The sequence below is a fragment of the Boeremia exigua genome (assembly GCF_020726555.1).
Source record: "Boeremia exigua strain MPI-SDFR-AT-0100 chromosome Unknown C7974scaffold_4, whole genome shotgun sequence".
Classification (NCBI taxonomy): domain Eukaryota; kingdom Fungi; phylum Ascomycota; class Dothideomycetes; order Pleosporales; family Didymellaceae; genus Boeremia; species Boeremia exigua.
Window position 1 is genome coordinate 1706346 of NW_025763521.1, and position 19291 is coordinate 1725636.

At 53.6% G+C, this 19291-nt stretch overlaps 6 protein-coding genes across 6 annotated transcripts; 4 read left to right on the top strand and 2 right to left on the bottom strand.

Annotated features, from left to right (window-relative positions):
• Positions 1 to 1948: 1948 nt before the first annotated feature.
• On the bottom strand, positions 1949 to 6074 carry C7974DRAFT_152435 (uncharacterized protein). Its single transcript, XM_046135805.1, has 2 exons — positions 2869 to 6074; positions 1949 to 2818 (listed from the first exon to the last, which is right to left on the bottom strand). Exons 1-2 carry the CDS (start codon positions 5879 to 5881, stop codon positions 2049 to 2051), a joined length of 3783 nt encoding a protein of 1260 aa, XP_045999237.1. The 5' UTR covers positions 5882 to 6074; the 3' UTR covers positions 1949 to 2048.
• Positions 6075 to 7864: 1790 nt separating this feature from the next.
• Positions 7865 to 9466, top strand: C7974DRAFT_152447 (uncharacterized protein). Its single transcript, XM_046135806.1, has 2 exons — positions 7865 to 8021; positions 8069 to 9466. Exon 2 carries the CDS (start codon positions 8135 to 8137, stop codon positions 9326 to 9328), a length of 1194 nt encoding a protein of 397 aa, XP_045999238.1. The 5' UTR covers positions 7865 to 8021; positions 8069 to 8134; the 3' UTR covers positions 9329 to 9466.
• Positions 9467 to 9478: 12 nt separating this feature from the next.
• C7974DRAFT_390716 (microsomal signal peptidase 25 kDa subunit-domain-containing protein) lies at positions 9479 to 10534 on the bottom strand. Its single transcript, XM_046141491.1, has 3 exons — positions 10373 to 10534; positions 10031 to 10311; positions 9479 to 9975 (listed from the first exon to the last, which is right to left on the bottom strand). Exons 1-3 carry the CDS (start codon positions 10410 to 10412, stop codon positions 9625 to 9627), a joined length of 672 nt encoding a protein of 223 aa, XP_045999239.1. The 5' UTR covers positions 10413 to 10534; the 3' UTR covers positions 9479 to 9624.
• Positions 10535 to 10659: 125 nt separating this feature from the next.
• Positions 10660 to 11748, top strand: C7974DRAFT_411468 (integral membrane protein DUF106-domain-containing protein; the record flags this gene model as incomplete). Its single annotated transcript, XM_046143562.1, has 5 exons — positions 10660 to 10706; positions 10757 to 10790; positions 10839 to 11199; positions 11358 to 11519; positions 11573 to 11748. The coding sequence occupies 5 exons, from the start codon at positions 10660 to 10662 to the stop codon at positions 11746 to 11748; spliced, it is 780 nt and encodes a 259-aa protein (XP_045999240.1).
• Positions 11749 to 13288: 1540 nt separating this feature from the next.
• C7974DRAFT_152531 (uncharacterized protein) lies at positions 13289 to 15351 on the top strand. The gene is made up of 2 exons (XM_046135807.1): positions 13289 to 13473; positions 13526 to 15351. The coding sequence occupies exon 2, from the start codon at positions 13654 to 13656 to the stop codon at positions 15169 to 15171; it is 1518 nt and encodes a 505-aa protein (XP_045999241.1). The 5' UTR covers positions 13289 to 13473; positions 13526 to 13653; the 3' UTR covers positions 15172 to 15351.
• Positions 15352 to 15663: 312 nt separating this feature from the next.
• C7974DRAFT_374626 (uncharacterized protein) lies at positions 15664 to 18911 on the top strand (the record flags this gene model as incomplete). Its single annotated transcript, XM_046140158.1, has 4 exons — positions 15664 to 15689; positions 15973 to 17716; positions 17765 to 17869; positions 17922 to 18911. 4 exons carry the CDS (start codon positions 15664 to 15666, stop codon positions 18909 to 18911), a joined length of 2865 nt encoding a protein of 954 aa, XP_045999242.1.
• Between the last annotated feature and the right edge of the window lie 380 nt (positions 18912 to 19291).

A 19291-nucleotide genomic window follows, 5' to 3' on the forward strand; every position in this document is an offset into this window, starting at 1 on the left:
ATAACAAGTCAGCCACGGGCGTGTCTTTCGCGACGCCCCAGCTGCGCACTGGGGTTTGTTGTCTGCTGTGTGCGTCCATGCTGCACATCACTCTGGGGCGTCTGTTTCCACACACCATCATCGCCTCTCCAAAGAACAGCGTCGTGGGCATGCTGTCCAGCGTGCCGCGCTCTGGCGCTCCTCACGGACAAGGGAGAGCCGCCGGACGTCATTGCCCGGCTCAGAAGCGGGCAGCATCAGAGCGGTCAGCCCGAGGGCTACGCAATGCGTAATTGAGTTCCGTGGCAGGTGCAGGCGAGCGCGAACGTGCTCGTCGCTTGCCAGGCTCTGCACTGCTCAGACGCGAAATAAATGCACATCTCACAGGCAAATCACAGTCGCACGCCGCCGAAAATCCCGCGCGCGTAGCCAACGTGATCCCGCCGCGCTCCTCTTGCCGTGTGCCCTTGCGGCCGATTCGCTGCTCGCCTGAAATTGCGGCCGCCCCCAGTTTTGCACTGCGGCGCGGCCGCGCCCAAGCGTTGTGAGGAACTACGCTCCGAAACCGCAAGCAGAAAGCAGACGGTTATGGAGACAGCAAACAATGCTGCTGCTCATCGGCACTACTCACTCGGGTCAGACGTTCGTCACAGTCGCACAGAGCACATGCTGCCATCTCACCAGTGCGAAGCCTGTCTCTGCATAACTAAGCCTTGAAGGGTTCTCCAGTGCCCAACTGTTGCCCCGCTGCTTTGGCATGGACTCTCCAAAATCCAGGGCGCCGCCTCGCGCTCTGCAGTGTTGCGCGCCTGTGGTCAAGCTGTGATGCTGCTTCAGCTGTCCGTTGGCTCAGCCGCTGTCTCGTCTGCGTCTCAGAAGCATACAACGTCAGCACGATGCCATGCAGCTTAGCCCGCGCCTGAGCGTCAAAGCTTCTGATCGGCATGCCGGGGCCAGCGTGCACATGGACGAGGCGTGTTCGCGTGTGCCGATCGGATCAAGGCGCTTTGTTCAGATAGCATGTCTCAGCTAGGACAACCTTGTGTGCACACCTGGACGACCTCTTGTCTTGACGTCCTGGATAGCTTTGTTGAACAAAGCGCATAGCGCAGGAAACAAGTCCCCAACCCTACCCTGCCTCACTGCGTCATCCCGTCCACCGTCTCCAGCCGACGGCTGCTCGCCCGCCAGCTTGGTCCCGGCCCACCCTCGCCGATACGTCGAGTTGCACCAACCATGACAGCGTAGGATCGATACTGCGCACAATACCATCCTACCGTGTCGCAAAGGGAAACTCGACGGAAGAAACCAGTGTTGTTCGAGAAAAGCGATCGGGATGTGCATGTAGGCGTTGCAGAGCAGTCCGCCTACCTGTTCAGCAGTGGATCTGCTCAGACCGAATTTGGTTTAGACTGGTAGCAGATTTAGAAATCGGACCTTCGTATGTTGCCATGTAATACTCTTGTAAGCCTGAGTCCCTTCACAAATGCTTGTTGGTAAGAGTCATTTCTCGCTCACCGACCCGACTTGAGTCCGCCCGTCGGTCTGCATTATGCCTTACCTCTAGAGGGCACACAACTGCGACCCTGATGGAAATGCATTCCGAGTGAACACTGAACACAACAGCGATTCACACCTGCACGCGACTCTTCCCTGTTTTTCTCCAGACGCAGTGCCACCATTGCTATATTTGATGTGGTGCACACGATCGAGTCCTGCATTATACGTCTTGTATGCTGTGGCTCGCGACCATCCTACTCTGCGCAAGCGGCAATGTTCTCGGTGCGACCTCCTCGAGCTGTTCTCAAGTATCCTGCAAACCTTGGTGCAAGTATCGTGCAAACCTTGGTGGAAGGTTTTGATCGTCATTCTTGAAATTATGCATTATCTCTATTATAATACACAACTGAACGAAACGCAAACGACAGTATGTCCGCCAAATGTGCGTTTGAAGACAGCAGGGATATCGCTGAGATAGGAAAAAATAAAACAAAGGTCGTTATGCGTGAGAAGCGCTGATATTGCAACATATCCATCCTTTCTCTAGCTCATACATCTTCCTTGAGGCGTTACTGGCCTTGATATTGATACGAGTGCTGGTGCTGATTCGTCAAATACTGCATAGCCTGATATGTTCCTGTGGGACTTTGTTGCTGATACTGCATTTGCATCGTTGGGTCAAAGCTTCCCGTCATGTTCTGCTGGTCCGGAGTGAAGTAATTGGGGAACGCCGTCGTCTCTGTAGGAGAATTTGTGAACATTGCTTGGTCCTGTTGTTGAACCGTAGACATAGGACCTAAGCTGAGGTAGGAGGGATTTTGCATGTCGAAGCCATTGGTAAACACCAGAGGGGATTTCGGCGGATTTTGCAGACCCGGATAGGTCTGATTGGAGTATGGTAAGCTATTGCCAGCATAAACTGGATACGCACCCTGCTGTGGCGGGACTAGCTGAGGCGGCGGGTATGAGTGCATTACACTGGTCGCTGCCTCAGGTGTATTATTTTGCGGGACTGGACTAAACGGGTTGATGCCTGGCGCGAAAGTCGTGCCAGCAGTATGGTGCGATGGGCTGCCGCCGACTGGCTTCCTAGTGAATTGTGCCGATAGCTTGCGTTGGTCCGGGAACTCCTGTACAGGGCTTATGATAGTATCGGCATTGAGCATTTTCTGTTCAACTAACGGAAGTATGGGCATGCTGATCTGCTCCATGTGTTTCGCCAAGTGAACAGTGAGCTTCTTCCAGCTGTTGCAAATGTTGCCACAGAAGCGACATGCCTCGTCCTTGGGCTGCTTCGTTGTATCTTGGCGGCATCTCTCTACAATAGCCCAGATATCGTCTACCAGATTATCAGCTATTACTCATCAAGTACACTTCCGCAATACATACCTGGGTCGCTACTCGTGGGCGGATCCTTGTTGGATGCCCGCCCGGTCCGCTGCTTCGGTTCAGCGATCTTGTGCTCTCGGACAAGATGTTGCACGAAATTATCCTTGCGAAAGCATGTGTGGTTACAATCGGTAATGTTGCACGTCCAGTTCTCGAGCTGTCGATGGCGCTCATTCTCGTGGCGAACCCAGTCAGCTTTACGCTTGAAAGACTTCGGTTCTTGACAGTTCGGGAAGGTACACGTGAAAGGCTGGACATCTTCGTGTACATGCTTAGTCCAATCAGATGGCTTGTAGAACTTCTTCACCTTGAAGCACAGAGGGCACTCAAACTCTGCTGGCAGGCGTTTGACAGGCGGCAGGGGAACGCCCGAGGGAAATTGAGCAGCCACAACCGTACCTTCTGACGGAAGTTCTTCGTCGTCTTCCTCCTCGCCTGGGGCTGATATCTGGAAACCTATGAAAGGCACATCGGGATCCTTATTGCCAGCTTTGGGTGGGAGCTGTCGGGCTTCCCCTCCCAGCTCGGTGCAGAACTTCACCGACGGGCAAGTTTTGTTCTGCACAACATTGATATGCTTCACTCGGAATTCAAGAAGTCGTTTGTATCTTCTAATTTGCTCTTGAGCAATGCGCTCCACCATGAAGTCCGCTAGGCGAGGGTTCAATTGGCGAGCATGCGTTCGGAACCCCTCTTGGTTTGGGATGATGGGATCAGTACGCACTTTAAGGTCCATTGTGATTGCTTCTCGTTCGTCATCGTCATCGTCCGCATCAGCGGTGGGGCTCGGCTGCACAGACTGTTTTGTTGCTTCCGTATCTGCGAGCGGCGAGGCAAGCATGGGCATTGGTGGTCCCCCGTGCTGTGTCATGAGCTCGGCAAGACCAAAAGACTTGCCAGAATCGCCTCTGCTTCTGCCGATATCACTCCGACTACGATTCCGTCTTATGACATTTCTCGCACCCTGGTACCACGGTCCTGAGGTCCCCAGTGAGCTTGACGGGGTACCTTCTTTACTCTTGTCGCTTAGGTTGGTATTCAGCCTTGGCGATTTGGGTCGACCCCAGCTACCAATGCGCTTCGGCTTCTCGAACATGGGCTCCTTGGACTGATCCGAATCTATGTCCATAGTCTGCTGCACAGGCATACTACCCTTTCGCTTGAGCAGATTACTTGGAGTCCGTCGAATATTACGCAGAAAGCTTGGTCGGCGTTGTCTCTCGTCGCTCTTTCGCTCAGGCTCTATAAGTCGTGCGATACCTGGCGCTCCACGAATGCTGGCAAGATCGGGCTCGCTTAGACGGCGCGACCCAACGGTCGCTGCAAGCGATGCAGACTCAACATCCTTTGCTCGTTGTCGAAAGCGCATCATTGCAGCGTTCGAGGTTGGAGGCTGGTAGTGGCTCGCTGCTGTCGACGGCTGGATGGGCACGTCCATCCACGGTTGCACAATCGCGTCTGGGGTCGGACTAGGTTCTCGCGTAGCAGGAAAGTATGACTCGTCTACCTGGTCTGCGTGTATGTTCACAGAGGCTGGCGGCGAATTTGATTGATAATCTTCGTCATCTTCATCGTCATCGTCATAGTCGCTATCCTCGTTTATGAACCTGGGGTTGAATTTACCAAGGTCAGCACCGATATTGGGACTGAAACTTCCCTGCAAAGCCTGACGGTTAGCATCATTCTGGCTTTTGGCACGACGTCGTCCGGTGTGGGGCTTGAGATAGTTGCTCGATGAGCCAATGTCCCCTGCCTCACTCCCAACTTCGCTCTTCGTAAGCCAGTCCTGCACTTCGAGCTTCTTCTCCATTCTTGCTCTACGCTCTGCGATTTCATCGAGGCTCGGTACGAGGACATTGCCCATTGCTCGACGATCCTCAGGACTCAATCCGGTTTGGCCTTGAGCACCCGTGCCCAGCCATGAACCATCTGCGTTGCGTTGTGTTTCTCGATATCTGGTGTGGGTGCTTCCTTGTTCTTGCAGGTCTTCCTCGTCAGAAGATTCGCCTTTTGGATATGGAGAGAGGTGATTGCCAGATCGCCGACTACTGAGACTTCGTCTGCTCATGCCCCGGCTGTTATCGGAGTGTGATGGCGAATCCTCTCTACTACTGTAGTTCTCTACTCGTACAATCGGACTTGTCATATGACGAGTAAGCGGACGAGGGCTTGCCAAAGACAAATGCCCTGGAGTGTTCGTCAGAGGCGGACTCTGCAACGGCTTCCTTGGTATGGTGTGTGGCATATGCGTTGCTGGTTTGGGAGACGTGAAGGAACTCTGGTCTTCTCCAGCATATTGCATGGTTGTGAATGCCGAGTTGTCGTTGCCCATTGCAGGACTAGAGTTATTTGTTATGCTTGGGGACATCAGTTGGCTTTGATGGGCGAAAGTTCCGTTGGCCGTCGACATGTGGTGCTGAGCATTATATGTACTCAAGGTGCCGGACGTTAACATGGACATGTCTACATCTGCTTGGTAAGGGGGGAATGCTGTGGTCGTGGGATCCTCGGTGAAGTTCAAATTCGAGAAGGATTCGTCGAGGTATTGGCCATTGAAGCTCGGTGTGGTGTAGTTACTGAGATCGTGCTGAGTAAAGTCGCTCGCGTACCCAGGCTCTGGGCTGAGGTGCTCTGCTGAGTGCGACGGCGAGATAGCTTGACCAATATTATTGTAGACCCCTGGTGAGAGGCTCTGGCCTTGACTGTACGAATTGAGCGGAGGGTATGAGCGACTAACCATGTCGGGGTGGAGGGTGGAGTCAAAAGAGGATCCAACGTTGGGGGCAAAGACAGAGTCTTGACCCGGGGAACTGGAGGGTGGAAGGACCATCATCGGATTCTCGTAGGACATGGCTGTGGGCTCTGCCGAAAGGGCAAATGCGCCTTGCGCGTCTGGCATCAGAAAGGTTCCGGTGCCAGACACAGGGTAGCCATTGGCAGGCGCAGCCTCGTAGTGGCGGTGCTGACGCCGCTGGCCATCGTGTGGCTGCATACGAGCGTCGATCGCGTTCATGAACAACGGCTGTGAAAGCCTGCTAGGGGTGCAGATTGAACAACTTGATGGTGACTGGATGTGTGGTGGGCAACGGGTGCAATCAAGCACACATCTAGAAACAACGTGACTTCGACACCGCTGTTCAATGAGGCATGGCGCTGCCTGAATGCTGTGGAGGGATGTGCGAGAGGCTGTGGAACCAACAAACAACAACAGAGAGCAGTTCAGTAGCGCATCGAATCGCGCAAACAGAGTATGTACAGAGAGGTGACCCAGGTAGGTAATACCTTTGCACGGTCAGAAATGAGTGAGGCTAGCCTGAGGCCTGACGTTTGCGATCTGCCTTGCGCAAGGTGGTTGCTGCAGTGGTAGAGGCGGTGTCAGGCTTCCGCGAAGTCGACCACTTTACGAAGGACCGAAGGGAGAAATGGGGAAAGCGCGTGCGAGATACAGAGGTAATGCGTCAGTGGGTCGAATGGTAGGCGAACGCAGCGCCAGTCTCGTATGGTTGATGCTGCTGCGGCTGGTTAGGGGAGCGTAAGGCGGACTTCCCTCGCGAACTTCAAGTGCTGACAGGGGTTGGGGAACGTTTGTTTGCCAAGCAGATGCTTTTCGTGGCCTAGAAAAATAAACTCGGTTGTTCTGCTGGTCCGACGAACACTGGTGGAAGAGAAATCGAAACAAGCGCACACATGCAACGGGAGCTGCGAGCTTGAGTGACAGTGAATCTGCCTGACCGGTTCTTGGCATTTCATGGTACAAAAGCACAGCCCCAACCCTCTGAAACGGGACAAGTGGCTATGCCACTATGATCGAGACTCGACACTTTTGATGCAGGCACACTTTGACTGCAAGTCGGAGCAACCCTCCGTCATTATAGCGTGTTTGAGACTCGATGCGGTATCGTCTCACGCTCCTTGCTTGCACTTTCATCTCAACTTCACGGTCTTCAGCACCAAGTTCCTGGCTGGCGCTTAGATTGCAGTTAAGACCAAGAGCCGACAGGTGCTATATAAAGACCAGCCAAGCTTTTGTTTGCAGGTTAAATCGAATCCTGGCATACCGAAGTGTCTTGACACGAGCAAGTCAGGAAAAAAATGCGTGCGGAAGTACTTGAGTGTCTGCCTGGCGTTCGCATCAGGTTGTAATTGAGCTTCAAGCATTGAGCCCAGTGTGGCGGAGCACGCTTGAGCTTCTGCTAGCCACGTCGCGGATCTGAGCTGGCTCAGTGACCGATGCCGGCTCCCGACGATTGTGGGGCAGCCCGGCTAGAGGCATGCAGTTGATACCAATTCAGATTGAAGATAAAGCTGAATGGTTTCACATGCAGCAATCCCCAACGATATCTGATAGTTCTGATCGATGTCATGGTGAGCTTGCCTCCCAAGCGCATTAAGGCCCCTGTCTGCACCCGGACAGCCCGATCCTCATTCCTACTCGGCCACGGTAGCGCTGTGCTGGTTCCATCAAAACTCTGGGGGCCTTAAAATATGTACTCAATCGATAAAGCCCGCACTGCAAAGAACATCAGGTTTTCAAGTAGGTATAGTCGTTTATTATCGACGTCATCGCACATGCCACATGGACACGCATTAGAATAAAGTGGCTACTCTTGCACTAATATTATCATCTAGTTATAATGGTACATGCCGCTGATGCACCGGAATTCACATCCACTCCTTCGATTGTCTTGTGTGATCAAAGTCGCCGTGAGGACTGCGTTTGCAAGATGCACGATCTAGGGCAACAGCACCTCAACGTGGGGCGTGCCATTTAAAAGCTGCCGTTGGGAAATCGAACGCCGTTGATTGACGGACGTGAGGCTCAACTTTAGCCGCGGTCGTCGCAATCTGGAACTTTTTATTCAACGTTGCCGGAAGTCGACAACCGTGCGCTTCAAACAACTGGACCCTCGATGTTCGGCGGAGCGGAGGCTAACTCCACGGCTCCAGCTTTCTGCTGCCCGCAAAACATGGCTCATTTCCAGAATGCAGACATTTCACTTTCCCTTTCTCTACCCAGACATACTTCTATTCATTATTAATCCCTGCATTCTACTCCGCATTTGAGTGCTAGTCTCCCCGCGCTTCAGTGTTCGTGTCTGCATGTGACGGTATCACCAGACTAGCAATCGGAACCCGACATCTAGATACAACAGGCAGGTCTGGTCTCAACAGTTACGGTTACCGTGCAAATCTACCACAGTGGACTGCCACATCAAAAGTCGCTGCAGACACCCACCCATCGCATTCTCCTCCGCAATCATCAAGCATGCCTGGACTCGACCAGATCATCCCACAGCCCGACTCCAGGGAGCTCCTTCCTCCACTACTGGCTTGTCTTGCAGTATCAGGCAAAGCGAAAGAGGCCCCTCCAGGACTGTTGCCACTTGTCTCGCCAATCCTTCGCCAACGACTCCAGCTTGTTGCTACAGACGACTGGCTATCCCTCCTCTGCTGGGACCAAGACATCGCTGCGAGGTTACCTTCGGTCATCGAAAAGATACACGTTGAACCGCACCCCGCCTCGGGCGAGATCGAGCCAGAAGATCCAGACCAGATATCGTACAGGCGGTCTGATCCAGAGACACTACATGCAAGACTAGTGTTGGGCGAATTTGGGATCATACCAACATATCTCTGGTGCACAGGTGGAGAGGGTGGCAGCAAATGGCTTCTTGCTGAGCTCAGGGGAATAGCAGATGCCGATGATGGGACGGAATGGTTTGAGAACCTCAGCGAAGCAAATGCAGCAGGCTTCCGCCGCAAACCATCGAAGAGCAACGGCATTCCCGCACAGGAGGCTCCACAGTACTCGGAACCGCAACATCAGGAGGACGAAGATGAGGACGACGGCTCCTACTGGGCTGCATACGATCAGACGCCCAACACTCGCACTCCTGCACAAAAGCGCTCGCCCGCACCGCCATCGATCAGCCGCACACAAGTCGGGCCTTCTCAGTCTGAGCTTGAGTACTTCGCACGCTATGCATCAGAGGTACAACCCGCCCTTGACGCGCACGACCCCGACGAGGAGAACCCCGCAGCTGGCGAATCAACGCTCAACGGAAACGCCCTGAACTACACTCGTGCCCCACAGACCGAACCGCTCGAGACGTCAAACCTAGGCCCCTATGGCTACGACTCGTCGCTACCGCCAGCGTTCGCGAACGGTTCGGGCGAAGAGAGTAGGGCAGAGCACATTGAGGCTGTTGACGACACACGGCACGCCGCCTTGAGCCACCCAAGACCCAACTCGTCTTCCTCGTCCAGATCGGTGGAGAGGCTTGAGAGGGAGGCTGCGAACCACAGCCAGGCAGAACTCGCTATCAAGCAGCACATCAGCACTGATATCAAGAGTCTGTTCAGGCTGGCGCGGGCGTCGGGTATCGATAGGCAGGAGTTTGAGAGGATTATCCAGAGGGAGCTGGAGGTTCTGCCGTTATTGGAGAGGGACACAAACTAGGTTTTCGCTGGTAGGGATGGAGATGGTTATGAGGCCACGGCTACAGCATTGTGATTCACGTTTTCATCGTCTATAGCATTTACAACCTAGTACAACATATTTCACAATCGATATTCACTCCTCTTCGAACCGAACAAATAGTATGACATTTGTCCGTGATGTGACCCTTGATTCTTTGAATTTATTGCTCACATTGAGCGGATGCAGCCCATTGTCCCAAACGCCTACAAGATGATACCCCAGCAATTCTTACTCCGTTTTCTCCAAGACATGCTATGCCACGCCGTACCATTCACTCACTTCCTCCTCCTTCCCTCGCCACTCGCGAAGCTCGCTCCACTGGCCTTCAACTGGTTCAGCACATCGATCGCATTCGAGCTGTTCAGGTTCAACTCCTGCGTCCCACTTCCTCGGCCAATGTCCTCCACGACATTGTCTGGGTCTGCGGCGCCAATAACCGGGATCTCAGAAGCAAGCCACTGCTGGAACGGCTTGGCGGTGAAGTAGCCGTCGGACGTGAACCACCGTGTCATCGCGGCGCGGATATGGAGCTTCTGCTCGGGGTTCGAATTGTAGGGCGCAGGTCTGAAGACGACGTCGCATTCGTAGACCGGGAAGTGCTTCTTGGTGGACGAGGAGATACGGATCTAAGTATGTGTGAGTGCTGAGTCCAATGTCTCCGGACGGTGTTCGTGAACATACCTTCCCCGTCTTGCCCTCGCCTTCGTACACAACACCCTTCTCAACGAACCACAACCAATACGAGAACGCGCCGTTCAGGAGGAAGTATGCGACCACCGCTGGCGCAGTGTATGGCTTCGAGGCCTCCCAGCCGAACTTCCAGTCGAAGTAGAAGAGCACACCGGCAATGATGACCGCGCTGTAGCCTAGCGCTAACCTCACGTCGGTCTGAGTGTGGATTTGCTTGAACTTGAGGGAGTGAAGGTAGTTGGGAAGGGCATCGTCGGTGGTATTCTTAAGGTCTGGAAGCTGTTAGTTTACTGCGGGCGTGAGTGTTCACACGAGTATTCAGGCGCGAAGTACCGGACAGGGAGTGGACAGCGATCTTTTGTGTCACCGACATCTTGAATGAATTGTGCAACCAAGCGCCAATCCTGCAGCGATTTGCGTGTAAGAGGCGTGCAGTTTAGGTGATGTTGAAGCTGTATAGCTCGATTGATGGAAGACACCTTTCCAGAAGGAAGGCGCGGAGGTGACAAGGGTCCGGCGGCCGCGCCGCACGAGGCTCCATCATCAAATGAGCCACTTCAACCTCACGTCTACTCCACCCTCACCCAGACTTCGCGCGCATCTTGTGCACGACCGACAAGATGGCTGAACCTATTGTGCAGACGATCCATAGGGATCCTGCCCTCTTGTACGTGCAATGCGCCGGTAGACCGTGATCAGGCACTGACGAGATGGTAGCTGGTGGATCCTGCTTCCCATCACGGTGGTCATGGTATGTTATTCTGCTGCATCTGTAGCTTCGCATCTAATCATTGCACAGGTTCTGACAGGTATCCTCCGCCACTACGCGATGACACTTCTGCAATCGACCCCCAAGAAGCAAGACCTACCTAAGATTCGGCAACAGCGGTCGCTGGCTCGCGGTCTGAGTCTGCGCCAGAACGCCAATGTCATCTCTCCCGCTGCCTTCTCTGCCAGGAAGGCATACATGGTGCAGGCGTACCAGGAGGGCAAGTTTCTAGCAGAGCCTGACATGAGGGGCAAGCCTAGACCGAACCCTATGAGCGACCCTGCGGCTATGGAGGGTATGATGGGCATGATGAAGGGCAACATGGCTATGATGATTCCACAGACACTGATCATGGGATGGATCAATGCATTCTTCTCTGGCTTCGTTATTAGTAAGTCTGTTTTACTACGTCAGAGGAGCTTCCGGGGAATTTGCACGCGAGGAAGAAGCAAACCAGCACGCGGAGATTAGGATGAACGGCCAGTGCGCTCTGTGGCGCTTCGCGTACGCTTTTGGGGTCAGAGAACGACCTGCTGACCGCGATGACAGTGAAACTTCCCTTCCCGTTGACCCCGCAATTCAAGTCGATGCTCCAGTCTGGTGTAGGGACGCGCGATTTGGATGTGAGATGGGTGTCCAGTCTGTCCTGGTACTTCCTCACCCTATTTGGCCTGCAGCCGGTCTACAACTTCATTCTCGGCAGCAACAATGGTATGCGTTCCCGTGTTTCCGTTCATGCGAACGCAGCTGACCTCCAATTATAGCCGCAAGCAACGTCTCACAACAGATGGCCATGCAGAATCCTGGTGCAGGCATGATGGGACCTGAGCAGGATCCGGATAAGCTGTTCTTGGCAGAGGCCGAGAACCTCGAGGTCCTTGAGCACAGATGGATCCTCGAGGGCATCGAAGAACGTCTGGTAGCAAAATATGCGGCGTAATGTACGTGATGGTGGTGGCCGCCGTCAGCTCGCAATCATATTGCAATATAGATTATCAACAGAGTACCGAAAATGGATGACTATCATCCCGCAGTGTAACCTGCGTTAGTCGTCCGATCCGCGCGACCGGCCATACGATAGCAATAATGTCAATGTTATGACAGTCCTTCGATCCGTTGTCTCGGTACTGTGACAGGTGGTTCGATCACGGACTGCGGGGACCGACTACGCCAAGGGTAAGCGTAAGCTCTGGGATATGATGGCAACCACGACGGGAACGATAAGCTCTGATGCAGCAGAACATGAAGCAGACCAGCAGCATCAAACTCGCTTCTTGGGACAGGAATGTCTGCTTTGCCCCTGCAGCTGGCGCTTGGAGCAAAGTGCTGTCATGGAGGAGGTCTGTTCGCTTGAGCTTCGAGGTCCTTCAACTTCCCCGCCCGGCCGTCCAATCCCCTTCATCCAGCTTCCGCGGGTCGCACCGCCCCCAATGCGCTGGAATGCGCCTCAAATCCTCACCAGCAGGACTGCGACAGCCATCGATCGATCTCGAGTCAGTTCACGTCTGCCGAAGTGAGAGGAAGCGCGCGCGCAGCCCCCGAAACAGCCTACCCGGGCCCGGTCCGGTCCCTCAGTGACCCTCACCCTGCAAGTCTGCAATCGTCATCTCGAACGCCCTCTTATGTACTACGACTCAGAACGAGGCAAACATCTGTGCTCCGCCCTGACCTCGCTGCCTCGTTCCAGCAGGCTCTTCGGCAGTGCGCCGCAGATGGTGTGCTCCCCTGTAATAGCTCTCCAATGGAATGAGACTTCTCCACCACCTTTACCAGCAGTTTCCCAACTGGGGTTGTGCTCACCATCTTGATTGGGGGCCATGGTCTGCTCCGTCATAATTTCTTTTTACTCTGCGGCCTTGGGCATCCGTTCGATGACTACGCCCCTGATGCATGTGCGGGAGTACAACTGTCGTCTACGGCGACTCTGCCACGAGCGGCTCCAGGTCAAAGATGGTGGTCTGTTCTCATCATGCGTCTAGGTGTTCGCTATTCGCTGTTCGTCACTCGCCGCTGATCCTTCACCTGGCTTCTAAAACGAACCCGCGGAGCAGCACGCTAGGAATCACAGGACCCAGATCGGCTTCCCTGTTCGAACCTGCGTGTACTGTACGCGACAGTTCGCGCACGGCTAACGCTTTGGTACGTACTACTACCACATGGCAATGATTTGCGATGCTCCGCCCATATTGCTTTTAAAACTGGGGCTGCGGTCCGTAGGCCAACCTTATCAGATTTGCACGACAAGAGCTAGACGCTTAGACAGCTGAGTGGCAGGTGTGTGGTGGCTGTCCAGCTGTCTCTAGGCCTCCACCGGTGAGCGCACCTGCAGGGCCCCTATGCAAGTCGAGCACTAGTCCCATCAAACACCCTTGTCACTCGCTAACCCCAAAAATGATGCGGCTCTGCTATGAGACGGCATCATAAAGCAGGTTGGGAATGTGAGCTTGAAGGTGGAAGTACACCAGTCTAAACAAGTGGCAGTGCAAGTCAAATCCGACTTTCAACTTTGCTGCCTCTAGTCACCGATATTCTACTCGATGCTGCGCCCCTTCTGCCCATTCGCTGCACAACACCTATTCGACTACAGCTCGTGGTCGACTTAGCACTTGAGTTGCTTGGTTGAGTAAATCTGCCAGCATTTGTTATAAGACCAGAGAATACCTCCGTAGGTCAGAACATCCATCTCAGATGTTAGACTATTCACTTACACGACCTAGCACTTCAGCATTTACTCTGGTGCGATCCGTCACTGTCGTACTTCTGTAGCACACCTCCCTTGCCGTTTCCATTCTCGGTTACTTTGAGCGCACAGAAACCCGGTCCGCCCAATTCGCATCCAGCCAACATGCTCTCCCAACAATTCGAAGATCTTCCACAGATCCAGTACGGGGATGATGCCCGCTTCCAGGGCTGGTCTTCTGACTACTGTAGCTATCCATATGCTGATAAGCAACACTTGGCTGGCTTTCATGTCGTTGAAGATAATCTATGTATCGACAGCCTCGAAGATGGCATGAGCATGCAGCCAATACACCGCTTCATGTTCGATCCATCACCGCAATCCTTTGGTTTGTTACAAGCCAACTTTCCGTTACAAAGTCAGCACCAGAGGCAATTCGCCTGTCAATGGCCTTCGACCGACTGCTTCCGCAATGCTTCACCTGATCGGACATCAGTGTCTGGAACATCGACCTATGCTTCTCAGAACGAAGTGCACTCGCCATATCCCTACAGTACTGTGACCTATGGAAGTCCAGTCGAATCCTTCCAGCATGCTCTACCATACCATGCCGGCGATCAGTTCAGTGATATACCACATATACTTGGCCCCTCGGGGGCAAGTATCAGCCTGAAGGAGATTGAATATACGCGCCACGATTCCGAGTCCGAGCCCATAACTGAAGAGGTTGACACCACCAGCGTTAAGGATGAGCCCACCATCGATGCTGAGCAGGTCTTAGTCAAGACTGAGCATGATACCAACATATACAGAGACGACTACACAGATTCCGGTATTGGCAACTCAGTTCGAGACGCCGAGTCTGTTCAGCCCGTCAATGTCAAGGAGGAATCTGACGAAGACTCGGACTACGAACCAAACAACCGGGGCAGCAAGCGAAAGCGATCTGGCACCCACGCCGCTCGAGCTCCAAGGCGACGCATTGGTGCTCGCAAAGACTCCGTAGTGAGCATTTCAAGCGCCATCAAGTCAGGCCGACGAGCTCGCGGTACACTCAAGTCCAATATCGAAAGCCAATACCAAGAGGACTGTCGACCCTTCCCCTGCCCACTCGCCGCCTACAACTGCAAGTCGACGTTCGCTTCCAAGAACGAATGGAAGCGTCACGTCAGTACGCAGCACATCAAGCTTGGATATTGGCGCTGCGATCTCTGCGCACCTAGCACCGACTCTAATGACCCTTCCGTACTCTACTACAATGACTTCAACCGTAAAGACCTCTTCACGCAGCATCTCCGTCGCATGCACGCTGCGCAAGGCTCTGGCGCTCGCCACAATAAGGAGCATCCAGTCAATGAGGAGAACATCGGAGATCACCAGGCGCGCTGCTACCTCCAGCTTCGTTGCGCTCCTCAGCAATCCATCTGCCCATACCGTAACTGCGATCGCGAGTTCATTGGCCCATCGAGCTGGGACGAGCGCATGGAACATGTTGGACGCCACATGGAAAAGGACAGGAAGAATGGTGCCAACATTCTTGACATCGCGAGCTGGAACGTCGATACCGCTCTTCAGCAGTACCTCATTGACGAAGACCTAGTCGTCTGGGAGCACGGCACGTGGAAGACTGGCGATGGCAAATTGCGACGAGTTGGCAGCGATTCCAGCGATGACGGCTATTGATCCTTGCCTGAGCAGCAAGTCCATGCTACGAATCTCTTTAGAACCTGATACCCTGAGGCGTTTTGCATACATTTACACTAGCATTCTCTTGAGTAGATGCACTTTCGGTCATTCTGCATATCCGAACTCGATTATGAGCATAATTCATACTGTTTTCTGATCACCATACACAAAATGTTCGTATTGTAATTATAGTCTTTGATTCTACTCTGGATAAGAATATCGCATGCTGTTGCAAAACAAGAAGTGCTTATTCCGCTTCCTATCCTACACGCTTCCTACCTTGAGAGCCTCACTAGGGGTCCAAACGAAAGCATGGCTGAAATCCATCAACGTCACCGACGCGCCGACAATCATGCAGGGCTGACTGCCGCAGATGACGAAGAAGCCTCGCGATTGCCTGGCCCCAATATCTCAAACGCGATTTGACTACGAAACATGCGCCTGATGGAGGACTGCACTGACCGGAGGCAGTGAGAACTTTGTTTGGAGATGTGCAACCGCGCAGGAGGGACATTGTAAGCGAAGGATTTTGAACCAAAGAGCCCCCACACCTTTCGGACTACAGTCCCAAAAAGAATTGAAGTACGGATAGGCAGTCCAATTAGCATCAAGTGTACTTAGCCACTGTTGCGTTGGATTTCGTGCGAGCCCGGGGAGGCGCAGGCAATCAACTCCTGCATGCAAGTGGCTCCGCCCCCACCTGTCAGAACGTGGCTTTCTGTCGAACTTCAGAGCTTATCTGCATCGTCTTTGAACTGAACTTCCAAGCTTGACAGTCTCTATTATTGTACTATCCAGTGAGAGTCCGATGGCGTCGTCGTTGGAAAATGCACCCGTCCGTATTGACCCTAGGCCTAAAGAGAACGCGATACCAGGCAAGCTTGCGAACACGTCACAGAGGACCACAAAGGCCACAGTTGAGGACTACTTCTCCGATGACGAACAGAAGGACCGTACAGGGGAGAGAGAAGATGGAATGAAACAGCCGCAACCAAAATCGATCATCGTAAAATCCACGATACCAAAACGCGCCAGTGTCAGCTGGCCAGATGAGCCGTTGGGTTCACGAGGCAAAAATATTTCATCCATAAACAGAACGAGCAGGCTGTCAGAGGCTCAGACTGTCGTGGGTTCTGATATCGACGATGGCGGTCGTCCCCCAAGCCCTGGCGTTCGTGGTCGCTCCCCTACACGAAGACCAGGTGAAAGACTACCTCTAGTATATGGTCCAAGGGTCCGAGAAGCCGAAGGCGAATACACCAACAGCGAAGAGGAAGATGACTGGTATCCCACGAGGGCAGTGAGGGGACGTGTAGCTAGGCCGGGACGTGTGGCTAGGCGCCGACCCAGTCCGGCCATGTACATGAACTTCGAGGCGCCTACAGCAAGTCGTGAACATACGATAAGTGGACCTAGAAGACCAGAACTTCGTCATGCTCGCCACTATGAGAACGTAGTTACGCCTGCACCGTATCAGTCTTGGTCACATCCGCATTCACATTCCTGGGCGGAGCCATTCGAGTATGTCAGGAGGACAAGAGGATCTGCGCCAACTCATCTTGAACATCCATCACTCCAGGTCCCATACGACGACTATCCACTGCCTGCTTCGAGTCATCGAGGGTATGCACCACTATCTCGACCTCGGGGAGGCCCAGTGGTGCAACCAGCAACGTTACAGAGACCAGCAGCTTCTCGTCAAGACAGTGGTGAAGCCTCAAACACAGCACCGCAGCACGATCATGCCAAGCAAACACAAGTAGTCGCTGTTAACGAAGCGGGCCAGGCCGATAATCACAAGGACTCCATGCGCAATCTCCAGCCAACACCGAGCCAAGCGCCAGCACAGGCCAAGGGCATACCTTTGACAGACATCGATCTCATCCCTACCCCAAGATTGCTGTCCGCAACAGAAACACAGGCACAAGTGGCTCTGACAGATCTCGAACTGATCAAGCTCATGGAAAGGCGCATGCAGCTTCTGAAGCAGAAGAATGAGGAAAAGCTTTTGGAAGCCAATCAGGTCCTGGACTATCTGAAACGAGGCTCACAGAGGGCAATGCTGAAGCCCGATGATAAGATTGAACCCCCAGCCGACGTTGCTGTGAACGTACCGAATGTGCACGATTTCCGGACTCCCGAAGATGAGACGGACTATGACCATGACAGCGAGGACTCGAGTAGCTCTGATGGAGATTCGGTCGCTGGGAATTCTTCAGGCTCCAGTATCTCGTCTTTGGGCCAGAAGACACGTCAGATCAGCTCTCCAGGTCACGCAGCCGAAAGCCGACTGGGCGCGCGTACCGACAGGCACTCTGTAGAATCGACGATTGACGAAACTCTGAGCAGCAGTGATTCTGACCAAGAGTCTACATCTGGGAGTGGTCGATCAAGCGATGGTCCAGATATCACTGAGCCTATTCACAGCGGCGGGCCTAGGAGCACACTCGTTGAGCATGCACCAAAAACCCAAGCAAACAACGATATGATGGATGAAGTGATTACTCTGCGCCGAGACCTGTCCATTCTCAAAAGACAAATGGTAGGATCGATCTCCTTCCATTCCTAGTATTCGACTGATCTCGATTAGACCCGTCAGAACAAGAATTGGTTTGGACACTCAGTTGTTACTCGTTGGAGGAAATACTTCAGTAAGGCGCCGCGTCCCGGCACACAACGTTTGGAGTGGATATGTGTGAGTGCAGCAATCTCGTTTCTTGTTCGAGTTTGAGACTGATGCTCTTTAGGAATGCGGAGAGGAGATGTATGCGGACCTGCCCATTGAGAACAGTGCCCAGTACCAGCAGATGCTCGAGTTTCTCACAAGACCGGGTCCAAAGACTCAACAGGCCAGTCATAATCAAAAGACACCCTCACAGCTCGAGGGAGGTACCGGTCAGCAAGACTACGCGTCACTGCAATCGAGTCAAAGTAGTTTCATGCAAGGAGCGGCACCTGCACCTGCATCTACCATAGGTTCTGGCAGTACATGCGTTGGAACAGGCATCTCGCAGTTCCCTTCTACACAGCAGACCGATCCTTATGCGCGAAACAAATATCTTGAGCTCTGTGTGAACGTCGGGAAGTACGAAACAAAGCTGGCCGAGATCCAGGTATCCTCTAGTCAGTCCAACGGTGCAGCCATCTGCACCGATGCACATCTCTTCCGTCAAATTTACCACCGATACTTCGCACTGCGGAAGCACACTTGGCGTCGGTTCCTGTACCGGCCCGCAGGTATCAAGTTCGTTCACTTCGGCGTCCAAGCCGGATACCGGGTGAGCTTCTTCTCTAGCGACCCCCTCCCATCCGAGGATGAGATCGCAGCGAAGCGGTACGAGTACAATCCGCAGCCCCCTGTGCCGCCCCCGATCGACTCCCGCACGTTCTTGCACTACTTCTACAATCATTCCATGCACTCACATAGCACTAGTGCGAAGTACGTGAACCGACTGCCTAAGAAGCTTGGAGATAGTCTGACCCGCTCGCTTGGAGTGGACGATTTGCTTGAAGGATGGGGCATCCACATTATCGAGGGGCCAAACAAAGTCGCAATCTGCTGGGCGCTCATGATAGTCCTGATAGCGAGTCTTGGAGTTTCGGTTGGCTACAATTTGGTAACGAAGTCCGAGGACAGTGGCTTCGCAATCGGACAGTGGATGGTCGCAGCATTGACCGTGGCGCTGTCAGCACTCTACTTTAGCCTGGAGGACGATGTAGACTCCACTTTCGACTGAGGATCGTGCATGAACCCTCGCGCCGTAATGACATTCCCGTTCCGATCTCGATTTGTTTCACGAAGCGAGCAGGATCGCGACATGAGTGACATCCGTGTTGCGCGGCTTCCTTCGCCCAAAAGAGGCAGCCACGACTCCTATATCAGGATTCGACGACCCTGTGGGTTTGTGGCAAGGTATCCCTACCGCGATCGTGCTGTGGCTTGCCACGTTGGTGTTTGCCTTCTTCCCGCCTCGGCTTGCGTGCAGCAGGCAAACGAGGCTGAGACACGCCCCACTAGTGCGCATACACGAGAAGTCCTTCAGCGGCTACGATCCGGTTCTTCCGCCAGTAGCGGCTCGGTTTTACTGTTGATCGCCAGCTGGGAAGATGTGGGGGT

Bases quoted from the DNA above. Each gene is read 5' to 3' on its own strand.
- C7974DRAFT_152435 (XM_046135805.1), bottom strand. From the start codon at position 5,881: ATGAACGCGATCGACGCTCGTATGCAGCCACACGATGGCCAGCGGCGT. The intron at 2,819-2,868 runs GTATGTATTGCG...ATAATCTGGTAG, and splicing joins GCCCACGAGTAGCGACCCAG to ACGATATCTGGGCTATTGTA.
- C7974DRAFT_152447 (XM_046135806.1), top strand. From the start codon at position 8,135: ATGCCTGGACTCGACCAGATCATCCCACAGCCCGACTCCAGGGAGCTC.
- C7974DRAFT_152531 (XM_046135807.1), top strand. From the start codon at position 13,654: ATGCTCTCCCAACAATTCGAAGATCTTCCACAGATCCAGTACGGGGAT.
- C7974DRAFT_390716 (XM_046141491.1), bottom strand. From the start codon at position 10,412: ATGTCGGTGACACAAAAGATCGCTGTCCACTCCCTGTCCG. The intron at 10,312-10,372 runs GTACTTCGCGCC...AACAGCTTCCAG, and splicing joins CGCTGTCCACTCCCTGTCCG to ACCTTAAGAATACCACCGAC. The intron at 9,976-10,030 runs GTATGTTCACGA...ACACATACTTAG, and splicing joins GCGAGGGCAAGACGGGGAAG to ATCCGTATCTCCTCGTCCAC.